The sequence below is a fragment of the Mixophyes fleayi genome, chromosome 1 (assembly GCF_038048845.1).
Source record: "Mixophyes fleayi isolate aMixFle1 chromosome 1, aMixFle1.hap1, whole genome shotgun sequence".
Lineage (NCBI taxonomy): Eukaryota > Metazoa > Chordata > Amphibia > Anura > Limnodynastidae > Mixophyes > Mixophyes fleayi.
The window spans coordinates 189,175,969-189,195,886 of record NC_134402.1 but is presented as its reverse complement, the minus strand read 5'-3'; the positions used below and the strand labels follow the sequence as shown (position 1 = coordinate 189,195,886).

The 19,918-nt window shown below is 41.9% G+C and overlaps 1 protein-coding gene across 1 annotated transcript in view; it reads left to right on the top strand.

The window, feature by feature from the left end:
- Nucleotides 1-18,689, top strand: part of ACER1 (alkaline ceramidase 1) — a 71,251-nt gene extending 52,562 nt beyond the window's left edge. Inside the window, exons 5-7 of the mRNA XM_075204668.1 lie at nt 2,755-2,892; nt 5,228-5,365; nt 14,375-18,689. Of these exons, the coding sequence (XP_075060769.1) occupies nt 2,755-2,892; nt 5,228-5,365; nt 14,375-14,552 (454 nt within the window). The 3' untranslated portion in view covers nt 14,553-18,689. The remainder of the gene's footprint in view (nt 1-2,754; nt 2,893-5,227; nt 5,366-14,374) is intronic.
- Nucleotides 18,690-19,918: the final 1,229 nt, after the last annotated feature.

Below are 19,918 nucleotides of genomic sequence, written 5' to 3'. Positions count from 1 at the left end.
GGACATACGTACTTTAACAAACCAATCATTTCAGCGACAGGGCCTACAAAACTGTGACTCAAATGATTGGTTTGTTTGGACCCCCACAAAACGAGTTGGCAAGAAAAAAAAAGAGGTGCAAGCTGGAATTGTCCTTGGGCCCTCCCACCCACCCTTATGTTGTTGAAATAGGACATGCACACTTTAACAAACCAATCATTTCAGCGACAGGGCCTACCAAACTACTGTGGCTGAAATGATTGGTTTGTTTGGGTCAATAATATATCGACTCAATCCACACTATGTTGAACCCAAGCACCAGGAGACAGAAAACATTTCACCATTCACAGTCCTGACGACATATTACCCTATCTGTCCTCTTACTATTTGCATCCCCTACCACCTGTATGTCCTTTACTACACTCCTGTTCCCATGGTCGCTGTAGAAGTACAGTGGATATAAAACGTCTCCATGCCTTTATATCCACTGTAATTCCCCTAGTTGCTAGTCAAAGTATTTTCCGGAAGCAAAGCTACTCCTGAACTGAAATCGACAATATCAGACAACTTTGCATATTTATTGGGGTGTGTCAGATCAAGACTTGCCTCCCTGACATTCATTCCTTTTACCCCTTCTTGTATCTGTGACACAGTTACCTTACTTGGGATCCTTCTCTATCACGCCTCCACCTTCTGCTATATTGTCACACACTAGTTCCTGTTCATTGTTCAGCAAGGTCCCCTCCAAGTTGTCAGTGGACCTCAGTCTTCAGAGATTATTAATTTAGATCCAAAATCTCGGCCTCCAGATGGCCAACTCTCTCATATCTTAACCAGAGGTATTCACTCTTGGACGATTATTCTAGGATACCAGCATCTCAGATTGCGCTTCTAAAAATATGGTGGGATTCTGTTGGATGCTATATATTTGTTGATGCAAAAATCAATACTAAATCAATATGACAGTCAAAAAAAAAGCCTGAAAGTATGATAGTCTTGGAATCATTCTGGAGAATCTTCGTTGTGCCCTCCTTCATCCACACACTCTGTGCCCTCCTTCATCCACACACTCTGTGCCCTCCTTCATCCACACACTCTGTGCCCTCCTTCATCCACACACTCTGTGCCCTCCTTCATCCACACACTCTGTGCCCTCCTTCATCCACACACTCTGTGCCCTCCTTCATCCACACAATCTTTGCCCTCCTTCATCCACACCCTCTGTGCCCTCCTTCATCCACACACTCTGTGCCCTCCTTCATCCACACACTCTGTGCCCTCCTTCATCCACACACTCTGTGCCCTCCTTCATCCACACACTCTCTGTCCTCCTTCATCCACACACTCTGTGTCTTCCTTCATCCACACACACTCTGTGCCCTCCTTCATCCACACACTCTGCGCCATCCTTAATCCACACACTCTCTGTCCTCCTTCATCCACACACTCTCTGTCCTTCTTCATCCACACATTCTCTGTCCTCCTTCATCCACACACTTTCTGTCCTCCTTCATCCACACACTCTGTGCCCTGCTTCATCTCCATCATCATCATCATCATTTATTTATATAGCGCCACTAATTCCGCAGCGCTGTACAGAGAACTCATTCACATCAGTCCCTGCCCCATTGGAGCTTACAGTCTTAATTCCCTACTATAGACACACACTCACACACACAGACAGAGAGGGAGAGACAAGGGTCAATTTTTTTTTTTTTTTTTATTGCAGCCAATTAACCTACCAGTATGTTTTTGGAGTGTGGGAGGAAACCGGAGCACCCGGAGGAAACCCACGCAAACACAGGGAGAACATACAAACTCCACACAGATAAGGCCATGGTCGGGAATTGAACTCATGACCCCAGTGCTGTGAGGCAGACGTGCTAACCACTACGCCACTGTGCTGCCACACACCTCTCCACACACTCTGTGCCCTCCTTCATCTACACACTCTGTGCCTACCTTCATCCAAACACTCTGTGCCCTCCTTCATTCACACACTCTGTGCCCTCCTTCATCCACACACTCTGTGCCCTCCTTCATCCACACACTCTGTGCCTTCCTTCATCCACACACTCTGTGCCTTACTTCATCCACACACTCTCTGTCCTCCTTCATCCACACACTCTGTGCCCTCCTTCATCCTCACTCTGCCCCCTCCTTCATCCACACACTCTGTGCCCTCCTTCATCCTCACTCTGCCCCCTCCTTCATCCACACACTCTGTGCCCTCCTTCATCCTCACTCTGCCCCCTCCTTCATTCTTTTGCCCCTCCATTGCTGTTTCCTATCACCATTTCCTCTCCGTTTCTTTACTTAACATACTTGGCCTTCTTTCTTCTTTTTCTTCTGTCTTTTGTTCTGTCTTCTTACCAATCCGGCGGTGCCTGGGACCCAGCTTCCTCTCTCCTGCGGCTTCTCACTTAATATGTCGGGCGTGATGATGTCCGGCGGATTGGTAAATATTTTTTTTGCCTGGCCACGGCATCCCTGTGACAGTGCCACGGCACCCCTGGGAGCTGCGGTGTACACTTTGGGAACTGCAGAACTAGACATTGGAATAAATGGGTTAACTGATGATGACACTCAGGTCTACCCAATTATTTTGGAACTATGAGGTGATAAATCCTATCAAATAAGTTTGGTAAGTAAGTTATCAATATGAACCAGTTTCCCTTTATGTGGGATTTTCTCACTATGATACAGCTCTCTTTGATGTTCACCGCTTCTCAGTTATATTTCTTAGCCTAATAAAATTTCTTGTGACATACACAGGAGCCAGTTTGGAGTTCTCATCTTTATCGTGGCCGTAATGAGCACACTGATGTCATTTGTGAAGCCTATGATTAATGCCTTTGTCTTGAACAGCATAACTTTCCATATACTGTACCTACTGGTGAAAGAATTAAAAAAGTAAGTTTTCATTTGAATTCATCACAATTCACCATCAATAAGACACATCATTTTTGAAAAATTTTCATACCATTACAACAGGATATGCACCAAATAGCTCACATATACATCATAACACATGACTCTCAAATCCTCCTTAAAAGTTTATACTCACTAACGTCACAATACAGCATACTTGCCAATCTTTTGAAGTTGGCCTCCGGGAGCTCCTGGGGGGAGAGGTGGAAGTTAGGGTTGGGGCTCGACGAATCACATCATTTTGGCCCCGCCCCTGCTATGAAATGCCAAAATTCACGCCATTACATGGTGGGGGTACAGGTCTTAATGGCACGATTGCATCATTAAGCTCCACCCCGTAACGTTCCAGGAGGATGCCTACTCTTGCAGGAGTCCGGGAGAATTCCCCAAAATTTGGAAGCCTCACGAATATTCTGTGAGAGTAGGCAAGTATGCAATACAGGCCTTTACTAGCAGTGTTTTTACTAGCATGGTTTTACCTATGAAGTCTCCATTGAGTATCCTCCATTGATTCCCCCAACCTTGAAGTCAAGCTGTACTTAGGGCCATGCATACCACTTACCTCTGCCTCCTAATACACATGTCAGAACACAAACCTCTTATCTCTTCCTAATACAAACACATGAGAACATATACATTGCACCTCTAAACATACCAGAACACATTCCTGTCACCTGCTACTATTGCAAACACATCAGAATGCAAACTTCTCATGTATAGTTATATGTCTGACATTATGGACCTGATTCATTAAGGCAAGCAAATTGAACGTATTGTGCATTTTTTTAAAAAATGCATGTAATTCGGGCCTGTATACAGCTACAAGCAGATCTGAAGAAACGCCTCCAAATGCAGACAAACATAACACACTGCTGGATACGTACAATACATATGTGGAATATAAAGTTCCAGCAGAACGCACAGAAAAAAGAAAAGAGTATTCAATAATTGTCTCATGTTCATAAAATAGTCATTAACGTAAAAAAAAACAACAACTTTTTAAAAATTTTATTTTTTCCCATAAAATACATTTATCATGATGTTATTAATGTGTAATGTACATAAAGTGTACATTACAGTTGCTCTTGTTTGCAAACATGTTCTAGCATGCATATGCCACAGTTATCACTATCGCTCAGCACTTACACCTGACCTTTAGCTGGTGCAAGTAATACGACTGAAAAACACGTACCTTCAAGATGCCCAAAGCTTGAATCGGACGTTGCTTGGCACACCCTTACTGTACCTTGACTACGTGTATACGCCCCTTCCAAGCGTAGGCTATCAGAGGTGTCATCTGCATTCACAGATGAATTGTATGTACTTGCGTTCACAGACGTGTAGTCTTTTTTGGCATGTGCAGTGCAAAGAAATGGCACATTAAGATCAAGTTGCAGAAATTTGGTAAAATGTTAAAAATATATAGTTTAACTCACTGGGAAGGATTTTCACTGAGTATACATTAGATACAGAAACATACTGGTAGGTTAATTGGCTGCTGTCAAAATTGACCCTAGTCTCTCTCTCTGTCTGTCTGTGTGTGTGTATGTGTATGTTAGGGAATTTAGACTGTAAGCTCCAATGGGGCAGGGACTGATGTGAATGAGTTCTCTGTACAGCGCTGCGGAATCAGTGGCGCTATATAAATAGATGATGATGATGATGATGATGATACAGCCCTGTCTCTTAACAAAGAAGGAAGAACATGTATGTCTCATTTCTACCTAATAATAATATTCAGGCTGGAGAGGTGTGTGAGAGACATGCCTTTCATATGTCACTGTACATCTGTACTTTTCTATACACCCAATTGCCAATTTACTGATTGGACTTCTGAGGTATAGTCATAAAACAAAATGCTGGAAATTCGCACTGATCATACTCCAAACTCTATGACACTTGTAGCTGCTGCATTTTGACAGTAGCATTCTTGGATAAACTAAGATGATCAAGATATTAGTATTATTCAGGTTGTTATTCCATACTTGCCAACTCTCCCGGAATGTCCGGGAGTCTCACGGACTCCCGGGATAGTGTGACAATCTCCCACACCTGGATAATTCTGCCCACTTCCTAGTGAAGTGGGTAGAATTAGGTCCCAAACGCCGCGATTCCCGGTGAATCGCTGTATTTGGCCCATCATGGGGGCGGGTACAAAATGACGAGCATTTTGGAGCCCCGCCCCATTACGCCCACCTCTTCCGCAGGCTCCCAGAATTGAAGATCGTAAAGTTCGTAAGTATGTGTTATTCATAACAGGCATATTCACAATGACATTCTCATATGTACTCCTTTTTCTCTTGCATTTCCTCTTCAGGTGTACTGATCAGAACATTATCAATTTGACCCGTGTTTCATTTTGTTTGTGGCTTGTGGCTATTTCCTGCTGGCTCAGTGATCGTCTCTTCTGTAACTTTTGGAAAAAGCTAGACTTTTGCTACTTGCACAGCTTCTGGTAAGAACATTTAATGGCTTTCCTTTGTTTGAGAATATTTATTATTAATAATTATAATAATAAGTACAGTGCGTGCAAAATCATGTACAGCTGACATATATCACACTATTAAGAGCCGGTGATGCTTGAAGAGAACAAACTGCTAACCAAGAGGGAGCCGAGTCACAAACCAGGAAGCCTGCATATTTCTCAGTGCAGACTTTTATGCATACTTGCCAACTTTCCCGGAATGTACGGGAGTCTCCCGCATCCCGCAATTACCTGGACAAAATAAAGCGATTCGTGGTGAATCGCATCATTTTGGTCCAGTCCCCCAAAATGTTCCGATAGCCCACGCCCACTCCCGCCCTCTAGGCACACCCCCTGTCCGGGACCTCCCAAACTTCACTGCCTTAGGCAAATATGCTTTTATGTGTTAAAAAAAAAGCCATGAAAGTCATCTCTGTGTTGCATTTGTACATTGTAATGTTTATTGCATTGGTATATGTGTATTTAGTTTCCTTTGATTGTGTAAAAGCCTGAGCTATAGCAATTCTGAAGGCGTATATAAATTAAGTTGAGGGTAAAGTGCTCGATAGCACTAACTAACTAAACCGGAATGTCACCCACAATCTCTTCCTTTTCAATCGTATTTAAAAATGCTGTCCCACTTAATAAAGTCACCTTTTTTTACACAGGGTTATATTAGCATATTTATACCCCCTCAGTCATTGCATTTTTTTATAAAATGCATAGTGTTGATTACCCCTCTCATGCACTCCCCTTTTCGTTAAAAACTCCCCACACTTACAAACCATAAAATAAAGACACGGACACCGACTTAAGTTTGGAATAAAAAGGTCCTTTTATTTTTATTATTATTTTTTCTAAAAATTATTTATTTTTATTTTATTTTATTTAATTTTATTTATTTTATCTATCAAAACTATCAAAATGCTATCAACAATTTGGACCTTTTTCTTTATAAAGGTGGCGAAGAGCAGGGCAGCCAGCTAAAACCAATACGGTGGAAGATCGCCTCCTTTCCACCAACCCAGGTTAAAACCTAATCTATTGGCCGGTACTATACACTATAGATTAACTCAATACCCTCTGAACTCAAACTGGTTAAGCCCTTTCTAGGCAAAACCTGATACTCCTTACTAGAGTATCAACGAGTCTAATAGCATCGAGGGAACCAAGGCTATATCGCCAACACTTAAGTACCGTATGTTTAACAACCATATGACTGCCATGCTCTCCTGCCATTAAAAACCTCCTCGTTATGAGGAAATATAGCAAATATAACTTTGAAAACCAGGGCGGGTGGGTGGGTATCCGGATCCAGGAAACAGGAAGCTCTCTCCTTCTCTCCTTCTCCCACTGCTTGATATATTCTTTCCACAACACTCCCACCTCCTCCCTATTGGCTGATTCCATCACAGACTTAACCCCCAGGGGTAAGTAACATTATCAGCTTCACAACACATGATTTTAAACTCCTTCAGCTAAATGACCTCTTTCATAATGATAGCAATAAAAAATACTCACTTGTCAGCTTCCATGTTTGTCCAAAAGCTAAATAGTAAAATGGGAATTGGCCTTTTTTCCAGCACTTCCCATGGGCATTTGTTTTGTGACTGCGTAGATTGTACAGTCCTACTGAGCGTCGGGAGTTAGATTGTTTTTCTCCAATCAGTAAAGGTAATTTACAAACTGCATACTATTTAATTGTACAAGTGTGCTTGCTTATGCCTGCATTCTGTTCTTTAGAAACGCCCTTGTAAAATCAATCTGTGCCTAGTTTTTGTAGGTTGTCAGATGCTCTGGAAAATGCAATCAATAGGTGAAAAGCCCTATTGCCAGTGAAAATTATTGTTTTTGCCAGCGATAGGGCTTTATCTCACTTTGCCCCATTTAAAAAAAAAAAAAAAAACGGCTTACCGCCTGCAAAAACTCTGTTATTGGTGGCAGCAACTCCTTTGGTATGATTAACCGGCTTTAGCCGGAAATAACTTCCTCTGTGTTACAGCCAGCAGGAACCATTTCATGTATAGAATGAAATGAAGAAAAGTGCTACCGAGATCAAAAACTAATTTTCGCTGGCAATTAAGCAGTTCTGCAGTTTAATCATTCCCTTAATCTCTCTCACGAGACTAAGTTCTCCAGCAGTACAGGGACAGTCAGGCAGCCAGTTAGCATGAAGCTCATTTATCATGATTCACTGACAGCCTGGTCTCAGCTGTGGGGACAGGGATTTGGAGAGTCTCCACCCCACAGATAAATCTGGTGTAAGACAGATACAGGGGGATCAAAGATGTGGGTGCAAACTGACTACAGTACTATTTCTATCTCTGCATCCCATGGCTCCCTGTATCTGTCTTTCCACCTGCAAGCCACAAACTTGTCCCAATCATGGCAAACAGGATTTCTGGGGTTTTATACAACTCAATTTGGGAATGGTTTCGTTACATGCGTCACTGTCAAGTGTTTGAAGTGTTTAATTACATTGATTGAAATATGCCTACATTCCCTCAGAAGTCTAACTGCAAACCTCCAAAATGGATTTAGGCCATACTTGCCAACTCCCGGACTCCCCAACTTGTTTCCGGGAGAGGGGGCACGACTGGAGGGCGGGAGGGGGCAGGGCAAGGCCAATCGTGTAATTTTGCCCCCCCCCCCCACGGAAACGTAACTTACATCGCGGGGCCAAAATGACACGATTGGCTTCGCCCCGTCCCCTCCCGCCCTCCAAAATGGCGTGATTCACCGAGGATGGCGTCAAATTACGCCATGCTCGGTGAAATCCAGGATCCGGGAGAAATGCCAGCTCTCGCGGAAGCCCGGGAGACTGACCCGAATTTCGTGAGTCTCCCGGATTTTCCGGGAGAGTTGGCAAGTATGATTTAAGCTACACAGGCCCGATTTGACGGGACTGTACTAAGAGTCAGGACAAATGTGCTGATGCGCAGGATGGATAGTTCTGTCAATTGGAAAGTTGGAAGGTGTGTCCCTGCTCACCAGCATGCCTCTAGTGCACATGGAAATTTAGGGGTGTTTTTAAGGTGAGGGGCAGGTTGGGATCAGCGTCTGTGTCCAGGTGTGGACATCTTTAAATATGCTACAGTGCCAGGAGGGTTAATACCCGGCGCCAGAAGAGTTAAATTACCTGCGCTAGGCGCCGCATGTGTAAAATGGTGAGTAAAAGTGTAATTTATAAACCCAAATATATGCTAAGCTTTAGCACCAGTAACGTAATACCTGGTGCCACAGTATTGAATGGGTTAACTCCCGACGCTCAGTAGGACTGTAAGCCATGGCCAAAAGTTTTGAGAATGACACAAATATTGTTTTTTACAAAGTCTGCTGCCTCAGTTTTTATGATGGCAATTTGCAAATACTCCAGAATGTCTTGAAGAGTGATGAGATGAATTGCAATTAATTTCAAAGTCCCTCTTTGCCATGACAATGAACTTTATCCCAAAAACAACATTTCCACTGCATTTCAGCCCTGGCAAAAAAGAACCAGCTGACATCAGGTCAGTGATTCTCTCGTTAATACAGCTGAGAGTGTTGATGAGGACAAGGCTGGAGATCACTCTGTCATACTGATTGAGTTAAAATAACAGACTGGAAGCTTTAAAAGGAAGGTGGTGCCTGAAATCATTGTTCTTCCTCTGTTAACCATAGTTACCTGCAAGGAAACACGTGCAATCATCATTGCTTTGCACAAAAAGGGCTTCATAGGCAAGGATATTGCCTATGAAGATTGCACCTAAATCAACTATTTATCGGATCATCAAGAACTTCAAGGAGAGAGCATCATTAGTTATGAAGAAGGCTTCAGGGTGCCCAAGAACATCAATCAAGCGCCAAGACTGTCTCTTAAAGTTGACTCATCTGCGGGATCAGGCACCACTAGTGCAGAGCTTGCTCAGGAATGGCAGCAGGCAGGTGTGAGTGCATCTGCACGCACAGTGAGGCGAAGACTTTTGGAGGATGGCCTGGTGTCAAGAAGGCCAGCAACGAAGCCACTTCTTTCCAGGAAAAACCATAATGGACACACTGATATTCTGCAGGTACAGGGATTGAACTGCTGAGGACTGGGGTAAAGTCATTTACTCTGATGATTCCCCTTTCAGATTGTTTGGGGCATGTGGATAAATGCTTGTCCGGAGAAGGAAAGGTGAGCGTTACCATCAGTCCTGTGTCATGCCAACAGTAAAGCATCCTGAGACCATTCATGTGTGGGTTGCATCTCAGCCAAGGGAGTGTGCACACTCACAATTTTGCCTAAGAACACAGCCATGAATAAAGAATGGTACCAAAACATTCTCCAAGAGCAACTTCTCCCAGACAACCAAGAACAGTTTGGTGGTCCATCCTGGATGAAGAGGGAGCCAGGGGCTCTCTGAGAGTGATTCCCACTGACAGCTGCAGCTCCCTGGCTGCCGGAGGGGACTTCAAATGAATCCAGGAGACTAAGTGCATGAAAATCATACTGTCATACTGGAGCTCAGAGAGCTGTAGGCAGAGGCAGGTTGGGGCTTCTTTATTGGGATGTGGCTGCCTTCTCGTTGGAGCCAAATGTGACCGGGGGGGGGCAGACCACGAGGCAGACCACGAGGCAGGGTCCTGAAAGTATTTTTAAGCGGAAGATTTAAGGATAAATCTCTCGCCCTCTACATTCTAGCACCAGTGGTGGAGAAGAGGCTGACCTCCTCCTTCATGGACAGGGTTGGAAGTACACTCCCACCTGCCACTAACAGCAATGTTAAAGGTATTAAATCCACCTGGATTGGTTAAAGGGACAGGGGGCTGAATTACTTCCTGCCGGGTAATGTCCTTTAATGTGTATAGAAAGAGCCCTGTTGTCCATGTAAAGTTGTACACCATCTGAACTACTGGTTGATCACTAGTACCTCAAGTAGTATATAACAGTCCTTATAAGGACCCTTTCTGAGCAAACAAAACATCACTGCTTCAAGATCCTGCTTTGACGTCTAATTAGCTGCTGTAATTCCTGTGACCTACAGATTACACAACTCTAATCTGTTATCCGGCTGTTTTGAGGTTTGGGACCCAGTGTCTACTAACAATGTTCTGTAGTTCTGGCCATAGTAAGCGGCTAGGGGGAACCATCCACAGCAACCCTGATCTGAAGGAAGAAGTCAGGGGTACCAGTTCAGGTACCCAGCAAGGGGGTGCACTAGCAGAAAAAGTTACCAAGAAGGAACGATTCCAGGTGCCGGTGAAGGAGCCTGGTGGTGGCAGTAAAGCGTCCCCTATAGCATTTAGATGGGGAGCATTTGGGATAATGAAATGGGATGGTGGCAAGGCAGGCCCAGCAAAATGGCATGGTGGCATAAGAGTTCCATCTTCTCACAGTTCGCAGTTCCTCCAATCGGCTTGTGCAAACTTTTGCACTCCCACAAATGCTGCCATTTTGGCCTGCAAATCCAGGTATTTCCCTGTAAAATTGTTTACAATTGAGCAAATGTTGGTGCACAAAAACAGACTTTGCACTGGGGTTTTACAGTTGTAAATGCATTCGGTAGATGGATGGTTGAATGCAATAAGTATAGCATATTCAATTTGTAGAAGTTATGGTTATATCTCCCAATAATTTAAAGCAGCCTTGCCACCGGAAAACATCTAGTCTAAGGTGGCTCCTCCCTGGGTACTGCATACATCAGTTTTTCCCAGAGCTCCTCTATTTCTCCTATTTGTCCCTACTGAAATCTGAGGAAAGTAGGGGGAAGTGAAAAGACCAATCATAAGCTGCAATCAAGACATTGCGGCTTGTGCTTGGTCCCCATGCCCACACCCCTTTTCTCCACAGCAATTTAAAGACAGTTAACAAAATTAATTTGCTGCGTTTCCTAGTTGGGAGTCATAGTAACATAGTAATATAGTTGATGAGGTTGAAAAAAGACACCAGTCTATCAAGCCGGGAAAAAGCCACACAGGGGCAATAAAGGCCAACAAGCAACTAAACCCATGCCCCAAATCCACTCAAATCCTGGCCCTGTCTACTGATGGGTCAAGCCTCATTTGGGGTCCTAGAATGGGGACAGTCTTGCCAAATTCAAGACTGTTGAGATGTATGTATGGTAACACTGTGGTATAGGTTTTTACTAGATCAAGATAAAAGTGCTAGCATAAAAACACTTCTTTACTATATATTCATTACTTTTATTTATACATAGCTAAACATGGTAAAGAATACAAGTATCAATGCCAGATGGAGCCCTGTTCTGATTTATACATAGTTAAAAATAGAGGGGACCACAAGTCTCAATGTCAGATTGTTCCCTTTATATTTTATAATGTGAAAATAAGATTTGTATTTTACAGAACATCCAGTAATAAACTAGCAAGGGTGGCATTTATGGGTAATGGGAAGTTTTGTTTATTCACTATATTGTACTAATGTTAAATAGACACTAACATGAAAAACAGTATTATTTTTTTACATGTAGGGTATTGATAATTTTATATAATTAAAATAGCAAGATAATATTCCTTTATTTCAGTTTTATTCATTTGTGTCATGAAAGCCAGATAGAGGGTAATGGTCCTGATCGCTGCTAGAGTGGCAGCTTACCCCCAGAGAGCTGCAAAGTCTAATGGTGGAGAGGTGTTCACCAGGAATTCCCGCAAAGGAACATGGTCTTGGCTGCTCTCCATCACAGGTCCCGGTCCTCTAGGGGGCACTGAGGTCCACACAGGCGTATAACTCTAGAACAGAACCCATGAGAAGCGATGCTCTGCAGTGATTCTACAAGTCTTGACTGTGAGGGAAGCTGAACCAATATGGCGGTGAAGTGATGAGCTGCAGAGAGCAATAGCTCTGAGATCCACACAGGTGTTATAACGCTGGAACAGGACCAATGATGAGCGATGCTCTGCGGTGATAATGTTGGGAAGCAATGAGCTGCACAGGTAACTGCTGAGAAGTGGTGAGCTGCACAGGAGTTGCTGAGTAGTGATGAGCTGCACGGTAGTTGCTGAGAAGCAGTGAGTAGCACAGGAATTCTGAGCTGCACAGGTAATGCTGAACAGTCAGTGAACAGCACAGGTTATGCTGAGTAGAGATCAGCTGCTCAGGTAATTGCTGGGAAGCAGTAAGCAGCACAGGTAATGCTGAGAAGTGGTGAGCTGCACAGGTGTTGCTGAGTAGTGATGAGCTGCACAGGTAATGCAAAGAATCAGTGAACAGCACAGGTATTGCTGAGTAGAGATGAGCTGCACAGGTAATTGCTGGGAAGCGGTAAGCAGCACAGGTATTCTGAGTAGCAACAGGCTGCACCATCGACGATGTCAGGAACAACAGGAGACAGAGGAGATGCTTTCTATTAGGTAGAGAGACCTGATGATCTGACACCCATTAAAGGGAGTAGGGCCCTTATAAAGGGAACTGGCTGCAGATGTTCCAATCACTGCAGAGCAGAGGTTTTGAAGGTTCCCAGGGAAACAAATGCGCAAATCACTAGGCAAGATGGTATCCAATGACAGAGGAACGCCAGGCTGAACAGCAGATAGTGGTAACCAAGGGAATCCAAAGCACACAGTGAACCACACAGGGCAAACCTGGTGATATGCGTGATAGTATCCCCCCCCTAAAACAGGTGGGCACTGAACACCTAAGGTTTGGGTTTTCCTGGGATTTTTCTTATGAAATCTTTTCATCAGAGCCGGAGCATGAACATCGGAGGCGTCGATCCAAGAACGCTCCTCGGACGATATCCCTTCCAGTCGACTAGATATTTTATTTTGCCTCGTGAGATCTTAGAATCACAACTGTCCCTGCCCCATTAAAGCTTACAGTCTAAATTCCCTAACACACACACACCAAATACCACACACGCAGACTAGGGTCAATTTTGATAGCAGCCTAGCCGCCTATCAGGCCCGGTGCTAGGATCCCCGGCGCCCTAGGCGCAATTTTGAAATCCGCCCCAACCCCAAATAAATCCGCCACCCACCCCCAAAATATCCGCCACCCCAAAAATAAATTCACCACCGCCCCCCCCCCCCAAAAAATATCCGCCCCCAGGACTTTCCTTACCTTAAACTCCATAACGCTGCTCCTCTTTGCAGGGTCCCGTCCCTCACTGACTGACACTGTCGGGCCCTGATGATGTCACGCCCGACAGTCAGTGAGGGGGGGGGAGTGAGGGGGAGTAAGGGGGAGTGAAGGAAACGGAGGAGCTCCCGCCCCATCAGCTGTTGGAGGGGGCCGTTGCGGCGATGGTGATCCATAGCTGTGAAGGTATGCCCGCGGTCGCCGCACAGTTTTACAATATTAAGTATATCTGCTTTTTAATCCTGTGGCGCCCTTCAGAGCCCGGCGCCCTAGGCAACTGCCTAACGTTGCCTAATGGGAGCGCCGGGCCTGCCGCCAATTAACTGTGGGAGGAAACCAGAGTATTCGGAGGAAACCAAAATGCCTTTAATTTTCCAAACAGGAGATCCTCTCTCCTGCTAAGGGTGAGATTTTCCAAACTGCTTTGTCAACGATAACTGAGCTATTTTAGGCTGGGTACACACTACACAATATCAAATGATAAATGATTATTTGGCATGATTATCATTGCAAAGCCATTGTATTGTTTCATTTGATTTGTAAACCAAACTAAAAATGCAATTCAATGATGGAACATTGTCGTTCAAATTCTGCAGCGTGTAAGCACTCACAACCAGTAGTGGCCATAAATCTTTATGAAGTGTGCAGAGTCATGATTTTTTTCCAGCCGATATTAATGACAGATGAGGAGCACAGATCTGAAGGTACATTGTGTAAAATTTGTTTAATGTGTACACATGAATCGACATGCTGATCAGGAGTTTTTTTTTAAATCGTTAGTAAAATCGTTAAGGATATCGCATTGGCAGACATTTTGTATAGTGTGACCATATGAAAGCGCTAAGTCTAGCTGACCCAACCTTGCATTTTGTAAAAACTTTTGTTTGCTATTGTTTATATCTCTAACTGATTGTGCTCTTTTCTCTTTTTATTTCTCATAGGCACATCTTCATTTGTCTTACTGTTGCACACATTAACACCGTCTTTGCCTATATTGAAGCACAGTATGAGATTCCTGAGTGCACGCTACAGGTTCAGTATTGGCCATTCAAGTCCTCCCGATTTGGTCTTCCATACTTAGCGATCACCAATACCACTGTGCCTAAAAAACACTGCTAGTACAAAGCTGTTATTATAGGCCTCCAGATTATTTTTACAACTACTACTTTGAGGACAAGTACATGTTAATGACAATGCTAAAGAAATCTGGATCAGAATGCTCCACCTGCTGCTATAGATATCCTCTCACTGGCATGGTGACAGATCTTGTCCTGCACTCTATGGACAGAGATGCTTTATTTTTATTGGTTCTTTGTGAATACTTGCATCTTACTCCTGGTCAGACACAACACTGCAATACTTGGAACCTGGATTTGAATTAGGAATGAAGATTTGAGTTTGCAAGCCAACATGGACAGTTGCATATCAATCACTTGCTCATCCTGGAACCTAATCTGCATATCACTAGCAACAAGGTTTATTTAATGATTTATATTGTGATCATTCTCTCAAAAATGTGTGTGAGCAGACAGCAAAAAACAGTTCAATTATGTCTACAAAAGTACTGGTTAAATGCAAGTATGAAAGAACATTTGGTATTTTTTAGAACATTATATACATTTTATACTTTAACTCTTAAGGTAAAGGTTTTCTTCAGTATTCACATTGCTTAGTTTCTTCATGCTATCTATTCTCAATTATACAGTACCGATAATTTTAGGTGATAAAACTAAATAATAAAACAGAGAGGTGGATATGGCCCATTTCTGTCAGAATAATCTATTGAATGTCGCTATTAACCGGTATTGGCTCAACAAGGAGGCTAAAACCACCCGGTATTCACCAGGGACCCCCGCAAGGAGGTTTGGTTTTTGCTGCAAGAGATGTGCAGGTTCTTGTTCTCCAGTACAGTTACCAGTGTAGTAGTGGTGGTGAAAATAATCAGGACAATCCAGGTAAAGCCAGGAAATGCGGTACCAAGGGTGATCCAAAAGCGAGGTCAGGATAGCCGAAGTCAAACCAGAAGGACAGAAGTTCCAAATCAGAATCCAGCAGAATAGTCAGAGTGCAAGCTGGGTCAGCAGAGGAGATCAATTGAGGTAGTAACACATAGAAAGCTTAAGACAGGTAGACCTGATACTCTGGCACCCTAATGGTGCCTGAGTCAGGTTTAAATAGAGGTGCTTGGGGGCTGATAGGATGGCGGTCAGTAACATCATCATAATCAGCTATTTATATAGCACCACTAATTCCGCAGTGCTGTACAGAGAACTCACTCATATCAGTCCCGGTCCCATTGGAGCTTACAGTCTAAATTCTCTAACATACACACACAGAAACACACAAACACACACACAGACCGAGAGAGACTAAGGTCAATTTAATAACCTTCAATTTAATTAATAAATTTAATTAACCTTCTGGTATAACATAGCTTCTGGTATGTTTTTGGAGTGTGGGAAACCGGAGTACCTGGAAGAAACCCACGTAGACACGGGGAAAAGATGCAAACTCCACTAACATCACAGATTGCCAACAGGAAGCTTGGAAAATAGCATCTCGTTGCCTAGTAAGGTTGAGTTTTTTTTTTGTTTTTTATAAATCTTTTTATTTGTTTTTCTTAAATTTTTGAACAAAGAAGAACAAAAAAGATGACAAGTACATTATATGATATATCAGTTACATACTCTGATGATTTCAAATAGTTAGGATTTTCAGAACAATTTGACATCAGACTTCAACATCAAATATAAACATTGATCGAATAATTGTACTGTTTAAATTATACGAAAGCATTGTATATAACCTTATACATATTCACCTATGAATGTAACTGTTTGATAAGGACATTATCAACCGAAGAACAAAACTGAAAAACAAATTTTTAAGGAAACACAGAATCAGGGGAAGAGATGAAGGGGAAGGGGGGAAGTAGTTGTCTTTTAGTTAATAAAAATAAAATAAAGGCTATAGATCAAACCTTTATCTATCTAATAATGATCTGTGTCCTTAGGTGATTCAGAAGGCTCAAATTATCGAATTAAGGGATTATCCTCACGGCATTTCAAAAGTTAAATAAATTTACATTTTAGATTCCAGAATTTTAGGTTTTGGATTTCAACCAGTTTGGAACTGTCTCATTTATCAAACTAATTTTAACTTAGTTATCTAAGTAAATACCAGATAGTAAATTCTAATAGTTTAAAGATGTTCTGTTGGACCGAGGGCTCCAGCGATTCAATACATGTGCCCCATTTTTTCTGGAACCTCAACCCACCTTTTTCTATATCTGGAAGAGTGGCTCTCCTGTCCAAATACATAATATCTAAAATCTCAATTTTGAGCATTCCTAGAGTCGGGGACACTGGTGATGTCCAATGTCGCAAAATTTGCTTTATTGCTACCGTAACAATTACGGTCAGAGCAGGTAAAATATCAGAGGACGGTAAGAAATCTTTCCAGGTACTAAAATCAGCCAACAGAAGTGGTTCTGTGGTTAATGTAACCCATGTTTTGAAAGTGTAATTAATAAAGTTAACAATCTTATACCAATATTTCTTGACCTTCCTGCAGCCCCAAAAATTGTGTAACCAGTCCGCTCTTTGAGATTTGCATTTTGGACAGAGACCTGTCTCCCCTTCAACCATAAAACAACATCTTGTCTGTGGAATATATGCTCTATGGATCACCTTTAAATGTACTTCTTGGAGGCGAGCAGTAGTGATTTCCAAATGGATTCAAAATGGCAAGTTAGAGTAATTGGATTACTTATACTGATAATATATTTTTGCCATGCCTTCACCGTTTGTTTCCAGGGGGTTGTTAATTGTGTGTATATCAAATCTGCATATATATATATATATATATATATATATATATATATAATTTTAAACTTAGAAGTTTTCAAAAAGGTAAGCAGACTTTCCAAACCATCTGGGTTCCCTGTAGATTTTCTCGGATCTAAGCTTGAGTTTCTGTAATGCCTGAGCTGGAGATACATAGAAAACTGAGAGTTTGGTATACCTGATTTTTCCTTTAATTGATTAAAAGTATAGAGCCTGCCAACCGGATCAAATATGTCCTTTATCGCCATTATCCCTCTATCACGCCATGCAAGAAAATTAATATTTTCCAAACTGGGCTGAAACGCTGGATTACCCCAGATCGGAAAAGCCCTGAAATCACTACTATTTTTTTTATTGATGTGAATCCATGCCTTATATGTATCACTGAAAGAATGCTTTTATCAAGCTGTGGTGGTATCAAGGATTTAGGTAAATGCAATAGTGCAGCTGGGGAGTATGGGTAGAACATAGCATTTTCCAAATTTTTGTTAGTGTAACAGCTACGTTGAAAAAGCCAGTCAGTGATATACCGAAATAAAGCCGCACGTGTAAATTCATTTATATCTGGTAAGCCAATTCCTCCCTGTGTTGTTCCAAGAATCAGTTTGCTTCTTGCTATGCAAGGTTTTTTAGAATGCCAGATAAATTTGGAAAATAACTTTGTGCAAGTATGTGTGTCTAGCTTATTTAAACCTATAGGAAGCATTTGTATCGGATAAAACAACTTTGGAAAACTGACACTTTTCATAACCGCATTGCGTCCTAGAAGAGAGAGTGGAAGATCGTGCCATTTGGTTAAGAGTGTTGTAATTTTTTTTAATAACAGATGGGTAGTTGGCCACGTACAAATTTTGTAGCTTAGCTGGAATATAAATTCCTAAGTATTTAATTTTAGCATGGTTCATGAATTACTCATTATAGCCTGTATGCCCGAGAGTGGAAGCATTTCTGATTCATCAAAGTTTATTTTATATCCTGCGAAAGAACTAAATTCCTGTATTAGAATAGCAGGGATTGATTTCTCTGGATTAGACACCATCAACATCATTTCATCTGCGAGAAGAGCTAACTTAGCTTCTTGATTCCACACTTTTATACCTGTATAATCAGTATTTTCCCTTAGTGCCACTGCAAGAGGTTCGAGTGCCAGCGCGAATAGTAGCGTGGATAACGGGCATCTCTACCTGGTACCTCTTTCCACTATAAATGAGGCTGAGAGATAGCCATTAGACAGCACTTGTGTAATAGGGGAATGATTTAAAGTTATTAAGGTGTTAATGTATTGAACTCCAAAGAAAGAGATCTATGATTACAAGTGGATGTGTCAATATCAGAGCACTGATACATATATTGTCTTATTTTGTTTTGTTTATTCATATGCTGTTTAATAAATGTGAATTTATTTTTATTACGTGGATTCAACTACCAATTATCATTGGCATTGTCTGCTATCTTTTAGTTTCCTGTTAAGGTATTGAGCAGGGAATCCAAACTTGTGAAGAGTTTTGAACAAATGATCCCATGTTACAAGGTCAAACGCCATTTCAGCATCTAGAGAAAGTAGCAAGGCAGGATCCTCCCTCGCCAACCCCTTTCAAAGCATGGAAGATCGTTAGGATCTTTTTAACATTGGTTACTGAGTGTCGCCCCCATATAAAGCCTGTTTGATCATTGTGGATTACATTTGGCAACAGGATTTTGAGTCGCTCTGCCATTATTTTCGTGAATAATTTGTAATCTACATCTAGTAGGAAAATGGGTCTATACGATCCTGGCAACCTTAGGTTTCGTCTCGGTTTAGGGAGTACCTTAACAATATCACTATTAAAATATATTGGAATTTTATTGTCCAAGAGTATTAAGTTAAAGAAATCTGTGAACAAAATTACAATTCTGTCTCGAAGAATTTTGTAAAATTCCCCACTAAACTCGTTCGGGCCTGGGGATTTAAAAGGTTTCACTTGTTTAATCGACTTTAGAACCTCTTCAGAGGAAATGGGCTGAATTAGGGTATCTGCTTGCATTTCTGTCAATTGTGGTAGAGACATTTTTTCCCAAAACAAATCTCGTGCACTTGTATCAATAGGGTTCTGAGAATAAATTTTAGAGTAGAAAAATCTCAGGATCTCTAAAATTTCTGACCCTCGATATTTGACAGTTCCATCATGTGATTGTAATGATGAGATATTACTATTTAGTCTAGTCCCGTTTAATAAGTTGGAGAGAATTTTACTTGATTTATTACCAAATTTATAAATGATAAAAATTAAATTTGCTTGCCATTTCTTGGCATGTACAATACTGCTGCATGACCTGGTCAAAATGTATTTGCTTTTGTTTATATTTATTTTTATTTTCTGGGGTGTTCTGACCTTTATATGTCTCAAAGGACTCGGTCAGTTCACGTTGAGCCTCCAAGTATGTCTTCTGCTGATCTTTATTATATCTTGTCATATATAAAATAATCTCCCCCCTCAAAACTGCTTTGTCAATCTGCCAAAATAGCATGGGATCATTAGCATGCTATTGGTTATTATGTTCATAATCATCCCGTGCTAGTTTTACCATATCCTGGAACTTTTTTAAATTAGAAAGCTTAGCTGGAAATCTCCATTGCTTGTGTTTTCCCAATGGGGCCTG